The 17,253-nt window shown below is 35.1% G+C and overlaps 1 protein-coding gene across 1 annotated transcript in view; it reads right to left on the reverse strand.

Moving 5' to 3' along the window:
- Positions 1-17,253, reverse strand: part of nr3c2 (nuclear receptor subfamily 3, group C, member 2) — a 173,942-nt gene that overhangs the window by 50,791 nt on the left and 105,898 nt on the right. The window contains exon 5 of the mRNA XM_030140900.1: positions 3,258-3,374. Coding sequence (XP_029996760.1) covers positions 3,258-3,374 — 117 coding nt within the window. The remainder of the gene's footprint in view (positions 1-3,257; positions 3,375-17,253) is intronic.

Genomic DNA, 17,253 nt, shown 5'->3' on the forward strand with positions numbered 1-17,253 from the left:
GCAGTAAAGAGTCTGGGCATGCTCAGGAGCTGTTGTTGCTGTTATGGGCCTGTAAAACCTTTTTAGATGTTTTATGTGATGTTGAGCAATAAAAATAAACTTGATGTGACCTGACAGTGTTTTGCAGTGCATTTTCAAATGACAGACTTTTCATAAACCAGCCCATTACTGTACTTCAGATAAGGCCACAGATTCTTTCCAAACTGTGGAAATTTCCCTGAGCTTTTGGAAAAGTCAGTAGGCCTTTACTTCATTTAATAACATCCATGACTAGAATAAATCATGCTTGTATATCTTGGATAGTAGTGTATGCTACAAGGTATTACAAAAATAACACGTGGAGAAATGAGGGGATGATTAGAGAGAAAGAAAATCAGTTTTAGAGCTATTTGGAGTTCTTGGAAATTACAGCGCTCAGTTATCAGTTACAATAACACCTGACCCATACAGTCATATAGGGGCTCATGTGCAATAACTTGTATTATTTTGAACAGTCTGAATCACTCTTGCACTTTGTATTACTTTTTAAACATATTTTATTATATTTTTACATCTTTGCACTTTTTAATTGCTCTGTGTGTGTGTGTGTGTGTGTGTGTGTGTGTGTGTGTGTATTTATTTATTTATTTATAAATAATATTTTTTTATTCTACTCTGCACCAAAAAGTATTGAGCCCTAATTTCATTGCAAATAATACTGTCTCTATCTATCTATCTATCTATCTATCTATCTATCTATCTATCTATCTATCTATCTATCTATCTATCTATCTATCTATCTATCTATCTATCTATCTATCTATCTATCTATCTATCTATCACACCTTTCATATATTTCCATCTTTCATTTCTGCTAAAGATACCTGTCATGTGGCTTTTCAAAAATTTAACATTGAATTATAAAACAAAAACCAACAACTGGTGCCAGGCACAACAAACCCCGCCCCTCACACGTACTGTAACTTATTTTGGCATCGATCCACCTGATGTCATCATGTCTGTGCGTGTGCTGATGTCAGCATATCATTTGGCTCTATATATGTGGCATGTTTGAAGTAAACTGAAACAAAATTGATGTTTTTATAGATGTTTGAAATTTCACCCATTATAAGTAAATGGGAGAAAAAAAAAAGAATTTATAGAAAAATTTGAACTTTGACCTACTTTTCCCAAAATGTAATGAGATCTATTCTGGGTGACTATCAATATATAAATCCAATTTGGTATTAATTCAACCAATAGTTTTGCTGTTACAGACATTTGAAAAATTTCGCCCATTATATGTAGATGGGGAAAAAAAAGATTTTAAAAATTCATAAAAAATTTGAACTTTCACCTACTCTTCCCAAAATGTAATCAGATCTATTCTGGGTCACTGGCAACACTGGTCTACAATTTTTTAGAAATGATTTGCTTCAGACATTAAATGTGCTAGATGTTACGTATTTTAATAAGATTAATTGGAAAATAAATGACAAAAGTGCCGGTTTGCTGATGTTTTCAAGGTATATGATTAAGTATTATTACACATATATACTGGTTTATGTACATTCATATAATACTTTTATAAATCTTCCACTAAATAGAACCTGTAAAGTGAATGTATTCTAATGTGTAGACAGTGTTTTGAAGTAGATCTTGTAGCTCTGAGACAAATATTCCTTTTGAGTCAAACCCATTCTCTCGTTAATTCTTGAATTTCACATTATGACCCAAGGCTGTATGTTGGAAAGTTCAGCCAACCAGCATTTTTGGCTTGATTTTTCCTTATCAGTGACTCTCATGTGGTAAAATTTCATTACTTTTATTCTGGAAGCATTTTCCTTGCAGACCAGTGCAATTCATAAACCCAATTTGGTATCAGTTCAGCTAATAGTTTTGCTGCTACAAATGTGAATTTTCACCCATTATAAGTAAATGGAAAAAATATATATATACAGTCTACTCTCGTTAAACCGCCCGCCGTTATACCGCCATTTCCGCTTATCGCCATCCGCCAGCCCAGTTCCATGCACAAACAACACTTATACCATTGATTTCCCGACCGTTATACCGCCAGCGTCGTGGCGCGGCACCTCCGAGGTGCGCCGCCGTGGCACCTCCGAGGTGCGGCTCCCAGTGTTGTCTTTTCCGTGGAAACCGGGTCGAAATGGCTCTTTGAGTGTTAAAGGTTGCCGATCCCTGCCTTACAACATAACAGAATCAAGATTTATTTAGAAACGCAATTAGAACGGGTTAACGGAGGCAGCATAGACATCATATAGTAAAGACATGCACATTATGGACGCAACCCGTTGTAACGCCATTTTCGCTATACCGCCAATTTGGCCGTGAACGGAAGTTGGCGGTATAACGAGAGTAGACTGTATATATTTAAAAAATTCATAAAAAATTTTAACTTTGACCTACTGCTCCCGAAATGTAACCAGATTTAGTCACTGGTGAGCTATAAACCCAACATGGTATGAATTCAACCAATAGTTTTGTTGCTAGAGTGTTAACAAACCGAACCAAAACAGTCCCTTGCCTCCCCTTCAGGGTGGGGGTGGGGTAAAAAACTGATAAACATCACATAACAAGCAAGACGACTCTTTCTAGCAACAGTAGTTGTGTGTTTGTGTGTGTGTATGTTCCTTTTGGCATTTTTGTGTACCATAAGTAATGTGACAGCAGTGGTGTAATTCTGTCCAAATTCTACTGTACAAGCAAAAAAAAAAAAAAAAAAAAAAAAAAGAAAAGAAAAGATGTTCCATGAATGTTTAAATTTAGCTGTTTTGGGTGTATAACATTGAAAATCATTTGTGGTTTCATTTATTCCTCTGGGGTGAAAATCTATTAAGCGCGCTTTTAGCTCTGTCTCCGTCACTGCGACCCTGAGTTAAAATAAAAATGAATTAATAATTTTAAAAGATAAAACAGATCCTCTTTGAATCAGCCACATCCCTCTAAACTGTAGTGTCGTCTTTCCTCATAATACAATACTGTAACCTGTCTGCTGCCTTTGTCAGCTGGCATCGTATAGAGTACTGTAGATCTACACCTACTGTAGATGCATTATGCATACTGTGCTCAGATATACTATACACACAACATGCACACAAACATCTTATGACTCAGCATCCCCCAGGCCTCTTGTGACTACAGCCAGACCTACTTTTCTGTATCTATCATTTCTTATAAGTAGAAGGAGACTGACTCAAATGTCACATCGGAGACACGTGACAGGGCAGATCTGTAATGAGGCGATGACTCCTCACCTCCGAGGTTCATCCCGGCCTGGAGACACTTCCGTACGCGACATGCCGGACAGTTTTTCCTTCGGATCTTGTCAATGATACAGTCATTTCTCCCGGCACACAGGTAGTTGTGCTGACCTACAGAAAGATGGGACACACTGTCAGTTAGTTCAGGTGTAAATCTGACATGTAGTGGGACAGAAATCAGCAGGGATATTTTTACAGTGATGTGTAAAAAAGTCTATCTACCACTTTACAATCAGACTATTCATATAAAGGATTTATAAATGCGCTATGAGAAGGTTGGAAAATGCTGCTAATTAACATTTACACTAGAAAAAAAATCAAAATCTTACCAAGTGTATTTTTCTCATTTCTAGTCAAAATATCTCATCACACTTAAAATGAGACATTATCGAAAACAGCAGCTTGCAAAAGACTGTATAATACTCTAACATTTTCAGGAAAGAAAAATATTCTTTTGCAGTGGGTCAGTGACAAGATTCCTTCTGTCTGTAGTTGGCATAAAATAATTTTTGGTTCTAGGAGGAAACAACCTTTTTTGATTTGTGACCCCATTTTAACCCTTTCATGCATGAATTATGAGAACCTTAGTCAAGATTGTTTTTCTTGAGTGTTTTTATTCCTCCTTAGCCATGAAAAAACAATGCGATCAAGTTTTTTTTTTTTTTTGATGGAGTTACAAAAATGTCCATGCATTTTATTTCTGAAGTAAAGAAACATGTTTAAAACCCAATATCAGAAAGTGATATAAAAACAATGAATACCAACATTTTTAATGCTGCTAATCTGATGTTTTCTCACATTTGAACATATTCTAATGCTAGTAATTACTCACTTCATGGAGATAATATGCAACAAAAAAAAAAACAAAGATTTTGTCTAACAAATGACAATTGATTTACACTCAAACATGTTTCTGCAGATCAGGTTGATCAAAAACAGCAAAGTTTCAGTAATGGTCTGAATGTCAGTGTATGGGATGATGCGTAAGCATCCGCTGTGTTGGCTAATATGGAACTAAAACAGCAAAATCCCTGAATATCCAATAGAACAGCTGTAAAATAACTGTCCACTGTAGTGACCACTATGCATGAAAGGGTTAACGTCACAAATTTCTAGTGACCCCAGACAATCAAAACAGAGACTTTTATTTTTTTGCTAAAATTAATTTGCTTTTGATCATGTAATAGTTTGCTATCCTATGTTGTAAATAAACATTAATTTTAGACGACATTTAGTCTGTATAATGTATATTATTATGGACGGAGGCAGAAAAGCCAGGTGTAGATTACTGCACAAAGTGAGAATTTTATTTTCCTTGGTCAGGATATGTACAGTCAGTCCAGCTTGGATTTACAAGGCTGACCATTAATACTGAACAAACAAGAACTCAAACTATGAATTATGAAAGAACTGCAGCATCTGAAACTGACCACAATGAACATTTGAAAGATAAACAGTACCACAGTGCTTCGGTTTCACAGTTTGTCATGTCTGTTATGAATTGTGACTGTCTCTCTGAACTCACCATATATTTTTTATTAGTAAGGTTTTTTTTGTTTTGTTTTGTTTTTTTAATCAATTACTAGAAATTTGAGGCGATCCCATTTGAATTCCAGGCGACCCCACGTGAGGTCCCAACCCCAAGGTTGAAAAACACTGCCCTAGAATATCTTACCAATATCATTCATAACAGTGTAGATTAGTTCTACAGAGTATGGCGCCCATTTTTGGACTATAATGGACTGGAGCTCTCCTCTACCCTATTAAAAGGACTGTTGTGCACTTAAAAAATGATATTAATAAATGTGACTCCTGTACATTGTAAGTCTGACCTACCACCTTCTGTGTTAAGCTATGTTTTTTTTTTTTTTTATTTCTCATGTAAGAGCTTTCATGTATGTTTTGTTTTGTGTCTAATCTTTTGAAGACACTGTTTTGTTGAATGAAAAACAAAAAATTGCAATACAAACAATAAAAAAAGACATAATCACCTAAAGAGTACCTTGTAAGTGAGATATAAGAACTTATTTTTAGACAATAGATCTTGAAAATCTTATTTCAAGAAATCTTACCAGAGATTGTATCTTTTTGTTTGTTTGAATTAAGCAAAAAAAATTGTGAATTGAGCAAAAAAATCTGCCAATGGAACAAGTGAAAATGATCTTGAAATATGATTTTCAAGATCTATTGTCTAAAAATAAGTTCTTATATCTCACTGAAACTTACTCTTTTGGTGATTATGTCTTATTTTAAGTCTGATGAGATATTTTGACTAGAAATGAGAAAAATACACTTGGTAAGATCTAGATTTTTGCAGTGTATGAAGCATTTTAATGTTTAATTAATCAACCTGGGCTCAGAAGGAAACACTGAAGCTACTACTGCACTTTTTATCTGTTATTTTACATTGAATTCAGAGTTATTACCATTTATTAACTGCAAAAGGAAGCTTTATAGAATAGAATAAGTTTTTTTTGTCATTGCAAAAATAAAACCGTACAGTGTAGTGACATTTGGTAAAGTGCTCAGAATAAATACAGAAAGCAAATATAAAAACAGTTCAGAATAAAAACATAAAATCTGTCACGTAAAGAAAGCACACACACAAAAACAAGTCCAATATCAATAGAAAAAGTGCAGAATGTACAGGTTCAGTAGCTATTATTATAAAGTGTATACAACACTGAGTTCCTACAATCCCTAATATAGTTTAAAATACACACAAGAAAAATAAAACAAAGGAAGCTAAGAGGTCTGAGGTTCACTATTTAGGCAGCAACAGGTAATCTTTTCATGTATTACATCTCTTATTAATGATTTATAAACTACCTACAGGGTGGGGAAGCAAAATTTACAATATTTTGAGGCAGGGATTGAAAGACAGTGTATGACCAATTAGTTTATTGAAAGTCATGAGAATTTATTTGCCACAAGAAAATTGACATCATAGAAAATGTTTTTATTCTGTGTCCTCCTTCTTTCTCAATAACTGCCTTCACACGCTTCCTGAAACTTGCGCAAGTGTTCCTCAGATATTCGGGTGACAACTTCTCCCATTCTTCTTTAATAGTATCTTTAAGAAAGTCGACATTGCTGTGTGATGTTCTATTGGTAGCATGTTCTAAAACGCCCCAAATAGCAGAATCCAGAGGGTTTAGATCTGGGCTAGAAGGTGGCCATAAACATGATTCCCAAAAATTTCTAAAGTTGGATTTGTTGCTGTTGTCAACAAGTTTTTGGTGTTCTTGTGTAAGATTTTAACTTCAAATCATATTTTACTGCATTTCTAACGGTCTTGTTGTCTACCTCAAGTTCAATTGCCATTTTTCTCATGGATTTGGTTGGATCCTTTAGGATTTTGGATTTGAGAGCTTTAATAAAAGCTTTGGTATGTTTTTTGTTGCTTCCTCCACTTCCAGACTTTCTCGTAATAGTTTTGCTCATAGTCATTCTCTTCTTTCCATTATAAACAGTCTTTATGGACACTCCAACTATTTTTGAAATCTCCTTTGGTGTGACGAGTGCATTCAGCAAATCACACACTCTTTGACGTTTGCTTTCCTGATTACTCATATGGGCAAAAATTTCTGAAAAGGTATGGATAATAGTGTTAGGTATGATTATGACATCAATATATGTTTGGTTTCAAAACAACTGACGTAGTGCCTGCTGAGAAAAAACAACTAAATGTTCATTGTAAATTTTGCTTCCCCACCCTGTACCTGATTAAATACTATGTTATTTTAAAAAGCCTTTACTGTAAAATGGTTCGAACGTATAAAAACAGCAACAGAAAGAAAGATAAGAGGCTAAAATATACCAAATAACATATTTGTACATGGATTCAATAGCACAAAAAGTAAAAAAAAATGTTTGATTCTTTGACTGTCTACGACTATTCCTAATGTAGGTCAACAAGGAAAGCTGTGAAACGTCTGGAATTATCAAAGAGCTACATTTCATGATTATCACCCTGTAAGTGATTGAAATCGTGATTATTCCGCTCTCACATTCTACAGCCTATGACTAATGGTGTATTCTACAGTATATGGCAGGATGATATTAGAATTTGCTGGAACCAGGACACTGGCTGCAGCTAGACTATTCCTGACAGTGATGCTAACATGGCGAGAATCCCTCCTGCCTCCTGCCTAGCCCTCAGCTAAACCCAATGATCTCCCATTTCAGAGAGCTTCCTTCCGCTCCACTAGCTCTTCACTGTACAGCTCTTCTCCTCCTCCACTCTTCTCCTTCTCCACGCCTGCGTCTCCATCCCTCCTTTTTCCCTTTTTCCACACGTCCGCCAGCCTCAGAGCACCATACGCCCACACACAGGCAGCCAGGCTCTTACTCGTGCACATATATAGTCATTCACTCTCATATACACACACACATGCACGCAAACACACATATACCCAAAGATGCTCCACTTGGCAATTTCATAAGCACTGAAAAATCTTGTATGTGCATGCACAAACAAATACACACAGACATGGAAATCACATCACAACCCAGATGGAGCGGTACGGTGTGGTTAAGTCACCCCAAGGACCCCCGGTACATGGCTTAGGTCCATTAGGGTTGATGTTAAAGCTGAGTCCATCTAGAACTGTGTGAAATTTGCATACATTTGCATTTCAGGGCATTATAAATGTGTTTCTTTGCTTGTGTTTGTCTTGTTTAGAAGATTTCTGGATCACAGACTCGCTATGCAGTTTGTTCAAACATGTATACTTTGTGCATTATCTCTGCTGCATCTCCCGTACAGTATTTGTGTTTGTGTGTAGGACTGAGCAGAAGTTGTTTTCGGAGCTAGCAGGAGTAGTGCGCAGTGTGTCTGTCTGGCTGCTGCCAAAAGCCAAGGAACCGAGCTGCAGGAGGAGAGGCAGCAGCTGTAGCCCCACCACTATTTCTGGCTAAATCACATGACCGTTACATAAGCCCATTTTTCTTGCTCTAAAAAACAGTAAACTGCGACACAGGAAATACAACGCAGCCATCCCTTTCCCTTTCCCTATCCCCTACCCCCTTTGTGCACACACACACACACACACATGCACACACACACACACACACACATATACACACACACGCAAACCGACGCTCTCGCTTGGATAGGTTGGACCGAATGGCAGTTCTGAAAACTCAGGAGCCCTGCTGTCAACTGTTTTCCTCATTGCTGTGAATGTTTAGTTTGAGTGAAATATACTTTATTAAACAAGGGAAGTTGTACATAAGAGGAGCTGTTTATTTATGCACACATCATGTTTACCATACCAATAAAAAACTTTTGGAGTCTTAACATGGAAATATATATATATAAATTGTTTTTTGAGAAATGTAAAAAAGTACCATTTGATCATTTTGAAGTAGTTCATTTATCATGACCCATGTTTTTCTGTGTAAGTGTACCACGCCTGTTTTCCTCTTTAGACTGTAAAACACCTGGACTGCAAAAATCAAAATCTTACCAAGTGTATTTTTCTCATTTCTACTCAAAATATGTCATCACACTTAAAATAAGACATAATCACCTAAAGAGTAACTTTTCAGTGAGATATAAGAACTTATTTTTAGACAACAGATCATGAAAACCTTATTTCAAGACATCTTACCAAGATTATTTTCACTAGTTCCATTGGCGGATTTTTTTTTGTCTGAATTAAGCCAAAAAAATCTTGAATTAAGCAAAAAAATCTGCCAATGAAACAAGTGAAAGTTATCTTGGTAAGATTTCTTGAAATAAGATTTTCAAGATCTATTGTCTAAAAGTAAGTTCTTCTATCTCACTGAAAACTTACTCTTCAGATGATTAGGTCTTTTTTTGTCCATTGTTTGTATTGCAATTTTTTTTGCTTAATTCAAGATTTATTTTGCTTAGATTCAGTTTGCTGAAGTCAGTTATCTGGATATATTTTGACTACAAGAAGGATGATACTGAAACACGTGTTCTGTGTCGACAGTGCCTTCCACCTGTCGCCACAACAAGAGGAAACACAACTAATTAGTTGGACCATTTATGTCAGCACCACACAGCAAGGTTATAATAGTTTGGGATTTTTTATTATAGTTTAGTTTTATTTAGTTTTGACTTTTTTTTCTCCTCTAATTCAGTTAGTTCTAATTTGTTTTTAGAGCAGGTTTTGCTAGTTTTTATTAGTTTTCATTTTTTTCCTAAATGTTTAGTTTTAGTTTAGTTTTAGTATTAATTTTAGTTTTTTTTATATCTTTTATCTTCTTCGCCATCGTATTCAAATAAATCCCGTACAGGACTCTGCTGCTTTCTCCCAACTTTAGTCTCCATGTTTCTAGGTAGAGTGGGGACGAGAGGACGACTCTAAACGACAAGTGACAAGAAGTGATGGACCGTGAACCGTGTATGGTGCCGCTAGCTGAAATTCATTCATTCATTCATTATCTGAACCTGCTTTATCCTCACTAGGGTCACGGGGGTCGCTTGGAGCCTATCCCAGCTGCATAGGGGCGAAGGCAGGGTACACCCTGGACAAGTCGCCAGTTCATCACAGGACTGAACATATAGAGACAAACAAACACTCTCACATTCACACCTATGGGCAATTTAGATTAATCAATTAACCTATTAGTGCATGTCTTTGGATGGTGGGAGGAAGCTGGAGTACCCGGAGAGAACCCACGCAGACACGGGGAGAACATGCAAACTCCACACAGAAAGGTCCCACCCCCCGTCGACTGGTGTTGGAATCGAACCCAGGACCTTCTTGCTGTGAGGCACGAGTGCTAACCACTGCACCACCGTGTCGCCCCTTAGCTAAAATTGCTAGAGCAAAATAAGTCGCTTTCGTATCAATCCAACACTGACAAAAACGAAGGGAATTTTATCCACAATTTTTAGACGTTTTAGTTAGTTTTGCAAGCACATAATACAGTTTCAGTTAGTTACCATTTTTTTCTTTTAATTATAGTTTTTATTTATTTCAGTTAACGAAAATGTTTTCTCAATTCTAGTTTTCGTCATTTCGTTAGTTTTCGTTAACGATAATAACCTATATCCTCCTGAGTATTTTTTCATATCGCAACATATATCGCAGGGTTAAAAAAATATCGCAATATCAGTTTTTTTCCAATATCGCGCAGCCCTAATAGCCGTGCACTGCGGTGGTTCAGAGTGTTGTGTACAGATTCTTAGATATGGAGAGAATTTGACGTTCTTTGAAAAACCGCTGGTACAAAGCCGTCTCTGTCAGCATTCTTCTTCATGTGACGGCGCTCCAATTTTTTTTTAATGGAGTCCACTCAAGTCTACTTTTAGCTAATGATCTTACAATCTGGCAACAACCCACTGAGGAGTCTCTGTTGTCTGTCAACTCAGGCATACATCAGTTAAGTCGACTTTTTTCTGAAAGGGAAATGCGGTTTCCTACGGGGACACTCCTTTAACCAGCGTAATCTGCCCTGCTGTTCTCTGTTACCGGCACAGCTGACAGTACATCTGCTTTTCAAACAAACAAAAAAAAAACACACCGACTTCAGACCTTTGCTAGAATAAAGCTCTTAACCTGACGTTTAAAGACCTCTCCTTGTGAATATAACCCCTGACTACTGTAGCTGACCGGCATCGACAATACAACTGTATATCTGAATGACATTTGGCAGAGGCTGCAAATTCTTAGCTGTGATCTGCTACTGCAAACATACACAAGGTGGCATATAACTAACCAAACCAACCAAAAAACAGGCCTTTCACAGATGTAATTGTTGTTACCGCTGGGCCAGCAGTATGCAAATCGCTGTCTGCCTCAGTGTTTTGGACAACACTCAAACAGCTGTGCTGGATGGGGCACTACACAATTAAGTTGCCTGGAACGTCTGGATTGTTATAAAAAGAGGCTCCAGGAGTTAAAATAGGATTCACATAGAAGCTGTTATTTTGTTTACTAATGTCTCCAATCCTATAATAATGTTGTAAATATCCAGCAGTTGTCTTTTGTTTTTCCTTCTTATGTGAATTTCTCTAATTTGCTGCTTTTGTGCACAGAGCTTAATTTAGTCATTATTATCATCATGGGAAATGTGGACATGTGTAAAGTAGCACCGATTAGGGCAGTGTTTACAATTTAGAACCTTGAGAATACTTACATACACTGGAAATAAAATCTAAATCTTACCAAGTGCAATTTCTTAGTCTTAAGTTATATTTACATATATCATTATAGATATAGTAGTTGCAGGTGGGATTTTAAGTATGAGGATGATAAAACTAAAAAAGTAAAACTGGCAGTAGAAATAATTTTGTGGACTGAATTACAAACAAATCACAAATAAAAATAAAAATGACTGATTGCAAAACTAGGACAAATAAATAAACTACAATGGGACGAAAAAGTAAGCTAAGATAATGTTTGGCACATTTTCCTCTCATTTTAAACAGGAATAAAGTAGCTTTGCACAATATGATACCTTTAATGAACATTTTTACCTCCGCCAAGGAGGTTGTGTTTTTGCCAGGGTTTGTTTGTCTGTTTGTCTGTCCATTATTGTGCAACATAACTCAAAAAGTTATGGACAGATTTTGATGAAATTTTCAGGGTTTGTTGGAAATGGGATAAGGAAGAAATGATTAAATTTTGGTGGTGATCGGGGGTGGGGGGGCCACTGATCAGCCTTGGCGGAGGTCTGCGCTCTCCGAGTGCTTCTAGTTTAACTATTTAATGGTAATATGTTTCATCCTGCCTTTTTCAGTTTCAGCTAATACCTAAGAAACTAAAATGAAAGAAAAATCAAACTAAAACTAGCGACCTCCTCAGTATTAAATAAAAACACATGCACTTAAGCACATGTACAACCACGTACAACTAAATAAAAACGAAAACTAATGAAAATATAAATATATAAAATGTTTGTTTCTTATTCATTGTATACACTGAAAAAAATTCAAATCTTACCAAGTGTATTTTTCTCATTTCTAGTCAAAATATCTCATCACATTTAAAATAAGTCATAATCACCTAAAGAGTAACTTTTCAGTGAGATAGAAGAACTTATTTTAGACAATAAATCTTGAAAATCTAGATAAGATAAACAGCTGTGCTGGATGGGGAACTACACAATTAAGTTGCCTGGAACGTCTGGATTGTTATAAAAAGAGGCTCCAGGAGTTAAAATAGGATTCACATAGAAGCTGTTATTTTGTTTACTAATGTCTCCAATCCTATAATAATGTTGTAAATATCCAGCAGTTGTCTTTTGTTTTTCCTTCTTATGTGAATTTCTCTAATTTGCTGCTTTTGTGCACAGAGCTTAATTTAGTCATTATTATCATCATGGGAAATGTGGACATGTGTAAAGTAGCACCGATTAGGGCAGTGTTTACAATTTAGAACCTTGAGAATACTTACATACACTGGAATAATAATAATAATAATAATAATAATAATAATAATAATAATAATAATAATAATAATAATAATAATAATAATAATTTTCACTTGTTCCATTGGCAGATTTTTTTTGCTTAATTCAAGATTTGTTTTGCTTAATTCAACCACAAAAATCTGCCAATGGATTGAGTGAAAATTTTCTTGGTAAGATTTTTTGAAATAAGATTTTCAAGATCTATCGTCTAAAAATAAGTTCTTATATCTCACTGAAAAGTTACTCTTTAGGTGATTATGTCTTATTTTAAATGTGATGAGATATTTTGACAAGAAATGAGAAAAATACACTTGTATTCATTGTATACACTGCAAAAATCCAAATCTTACATTTGGATTTTTGCAGTGTATACAATGAATAAGAAACAGTCATTTTATATATTTACATTTTCATTAGTTTTCATTTTTAGTTAGTTGTACGTGATCGTACAATTATTATTATTATTATTATTATTATTATTATTATTATTATTGTTGTTATTATTATTATTATTATTATTATTATTATTATTCCAGTGTATGTAAGTGTTCTCATGGTTCTAAATTGTAAACACTGCCCTAATCTGTGCTACTTTACACATGTCCACATTTCCCATGATAATAATGACTAAATTAAGCTCTGTGCACAAAAGCAGCAAATTAGAGAAATTCACATAAGAAGGAAAAACAAAAGACAACTGCTGGATATTTACAACATTATTATAGGATTGGAGACATTAGTAAACAAAATAACAGCTTCTATGTGAATCCTATTTTAACTCCTGGAGCCTCTTTTTATAACAATCCAGACGTTCCAGGCAACTTAATTGTGTAGTTCCCCATCCAGCACAGCTGTTTATCTTATCTAGATTTTCAAGATCTATTGTCTAAAAATAAGTTCTTATATCTCACTGAAAAGTTACTCTTTAGGTGATTATGTCTTATTTGAAGTGTGATGAGATATTTTGACTAGAAATGAGAAAAATACACTTGGTAAGATTTGGATTTTTTACAGTGTATACAATGAATAAGAAACAGACATTTTATATATTTATATTTTAATTAGTTTTCATTTTTATTTTGTTGTACGTGGTTGTACATGTGCTTAAGTGCATGTGTTCTCATTTTATACTGCGGAGGTCGCTAGTTTTAGTTTGATTTTTCTTTCATTTTAGTTTCTTAGGTATTAGCTGAAACTGAAAAAGGCAGGATGAAACATATTACCATTAAATAGTTAAAAAATGTTTATTAAAAGTATCATATTGTGCAAAGCTACTTTATTCCTGTTTAAAATGAGAGGAAAATGTGGCAAACATTACCTTAGCTTACTTTTTCGTCACATTGTAGTTTATTTGTCCTAGTTTTGCAATCAGTTTTTATTTTTATTTGTAAGTTTGTAAGTTTAGTCCACAAAATTATTTGTACTGCCAGTTTTCCTTTTTTAGTTTTACCATCCTCATACTTACAATTCCACCTGCAACTACTATATCTATAATGATATATGTAAATATAACTTAAGACTAAGAAATTACACAGTAAAAAAATTAATAAATAAATAAATCAGTGCAACAATGCCCTTCTAGTGCTTTATCTTTGACAAATCAATCATCTGTGAATACACTGCCCATCAGATTGGCATCACTTATTTGGTTAAAGACATAAAGCGTAACCCGGTGTCTGCAGTGGCTCCTTTTTTGCATTGATGTTAGGAAACAGGAAGAGATGGAGGTCTGATTATTTCTTACAGGAGTGTCACGATGACCTGCAGGTTAGCCCAGGCCACAGGAACTGAGGACAAGGAGGAAGTGTGTGAGAGTTACAGTATATCATCACAAATACACAATATACGGGTAATAAAAGACTTTACAGGAAGGTAAATTATATGTTTTGTTGTGCTGAAATGATGAAATAATGAACATCCAACCAAAGCTGCCAGACATTTACCGGCAGTTTTGTTGCTTTGTGTTCAAATTCTAAAGTTTTAAACATTTTAGTCAAAAAGAAACAAAGCCCTGATATCTATTCCACTGTCTTTTAACATTTTAATAGAAATAAAACAAGTCTTAGGTTTGTTCACTATTACATTAAACATTAAACGCAGCCCAACTCTAACCTGCCCGTGAGTCTATTTTTAAAGCAGCGACGGTGTACAATGTCCTCAGCTATTATGATGCTAAATGTTTCTGGGCTGCATTAAAGAGACCCTTCCTCCACTCCAGCCCTAATGCCTATTAGCAATGTGGGTCACACACATGCTTATAGTAAGCTTTGCGGATTTAATGTCTACTTAATACTGTACACCTGAATTCATTTACTGCTAATGCAGATGTGTGTTCAGACGTGTGCGGGGGAAGCTTTTGCCCGTGTTTGTTTGTTATACGCCGTTTCTGATCAAAGAAGCTCTGATGTGAGACATGTGTCGGGGAGCCGGGATCAGGACAACACTGCTAAATGGCTCGGCTCCAGCTGTTGTTACATGAGCCTCTCACACACAACCTGAAGCATTCACTCTCCGGCACTGGAGGGGAGGCATTTATTCCCCTGGCATGAGCCTAAACGATGCGATTGGCTCTCGGATCTGCCAGTCAAAGCACAAACAGTGCAAGCCGTGTCCTCAGATTACCTCTCCCAGCGAGGCGGTACCGAAGACGAGATTTTTAGATTGAAACCAGCGCCATGGAAACCACGACCCCGTCACATTGCAGAACAAAGTGAGGCCATAACAAGGTTGACTTCTAATTCTATAAACTTTGAGTTCAATAAGAGACCAGCAAAAACAGCTAGTGAGCTAAAAGCAGTGCCTAGTAATATCACGACGCGCAGACATGCCAAGCCTCTGATGACATGTGAATAATAAGCTGGTGTTGGACTCTTCAAATGTGCTCCACATGGAGTCGTTTATTGAGTGCAGCTGTCTTATATCAACAAACCGGCCTTTAGCGGAGTGCATGCAGTACAGAATCACATGAATGAATTCAGCTATTTCCACATTTCATTAGTGACGCTAACGCATATTTACAAACCGCTGTGTTGTGTCAGGAGGTCATAAATTAGGTGCATTTTTGCGTGAGACAGTCACCGACGGCAATAAACCTCCAACATTTCTGAGGTTCATAAAAATGACTACCTGCTACCTTTGGGGTCTGTTTACTTTACAGGAACATCTAAAATGTGACAGTCGATGAACAGGGTGAGTATAAAAGTAGGTGCACAGTGTAAGATAAACTGGATGATTTCTAGTGAATATGAAGGAAGATGAATAACCGCTGCTTTTAAGGGCTGTTTTAGTTTTGAATATGACTTTTGTTTTACAGTTTTAGTTTGAGTTTTTTCTTTTTTTAATCAGTTCGAGTACATTATAACACTATTTTAGTTTTGAATATGACTTTCTTACAGTTTTAGTTTGAGTTTTTTCTTTTTTTCAATCAATTTGAGTACATTATAGACTATAATGTACTATAATGTACTCAAACTGATAAAAAAAAGTCATATTCAAAACTAAAATACCACTATAATTTATAGTGGTATTTTAGTTTTGAATATGCCTTTTGTTTTAGAGTTTGAGTTTTTTCCTTTTTTTAATCAGTTTGAGTACATTATAGCAGAATTTTAGTTTTGAATATGACTTTTGTTTTAGAGTTTGAGTTTTTTCTTTTTTTAATCAGTTTGAGTACATTATAGCAGAATTTTAGTTTTGAATATGACTTTTTTTGGAGTTTTAGTTTGAGTTTGTTCTTTTTTTAATCAGTTCGAGTACATTATAGAGGTATTCTAGTTTTGAATATGACTTTTGTTTTGAGTTTTAGAGTTTTAGTCTTTTCTTTTTTTAATCAGTTTGAGTACATTATAGCAGAATTTTAGTTTTGAATATGACTTTTTTAGAGTTTTAGTTTTTTTCTTTTTTTTAATTAGTTCGAGTACATTATAGAGGTATTCTAGTTTTGAATATGACTTTTGTTTTGAGTTTTAGTTTGGGGTTTTTCTTCTTTTAAATCAGTTTGAGTACATTATAGTGGTATTTTAGTTTTGAATATGACTTTTGTTTTAGAGTTTTAGTCTTTTCTTTTTTTAATCAGTTCGATTGTATTATAGCGGTATGTTAGTTTTGAATATGACTTGTTTTAAAGTTTCAGTTTTTTCCTTTTTTTATTAGTTTGAGTACATTATAGCGGTATGTTAGTTTTGAATATGACTTTTGTTTCAGAGTTTTAGTTTCAGTTTTTTCTTTTTTTAAATCAGTTTGATTACATTATACAGTTGCACAAGTAGTTATTTATAGTTTGAGGTTTTGACTAGTTTTAGTTCATGATTTATTTAATTTTAGTTTTTTAAGGGAAAAAGCTGAAAAAAACAGACATGAAAGAATACATTGCACTTGCAATTCTTTTTCTTTGTTTCTCATTTGTTTTCGTTTCATTTAAAGGTTGGATATGCTAAAATTACACGTGGCAGATTGTGCTTTCTTGAAGTTTGCGTTGGTGTCTGTTTTGTGTTTGTAGCTTATTTGTTGACATTAACAAGCTTAGTTTACCATTAACATTAGCATGTACTACGCTCTTATCAATGTAGAGGAGAAGAAGAGAAGCACTGACAATCTC

Source organism: Sphaeramia orbicularis, chromosome 1 (genome assembly GCF_902148855.1).
Source record: "Sphaeramia orbicularis chromosome 1, fSphaOr1.1, whole genome shotgun sequence".
Lineage (NCBI taxonomy): Eukaryota > Metazoa > Chordata > Actinopteri > Kurtiformes > Apogonidae > Sphaeramia > Sphaeramia orbicularis.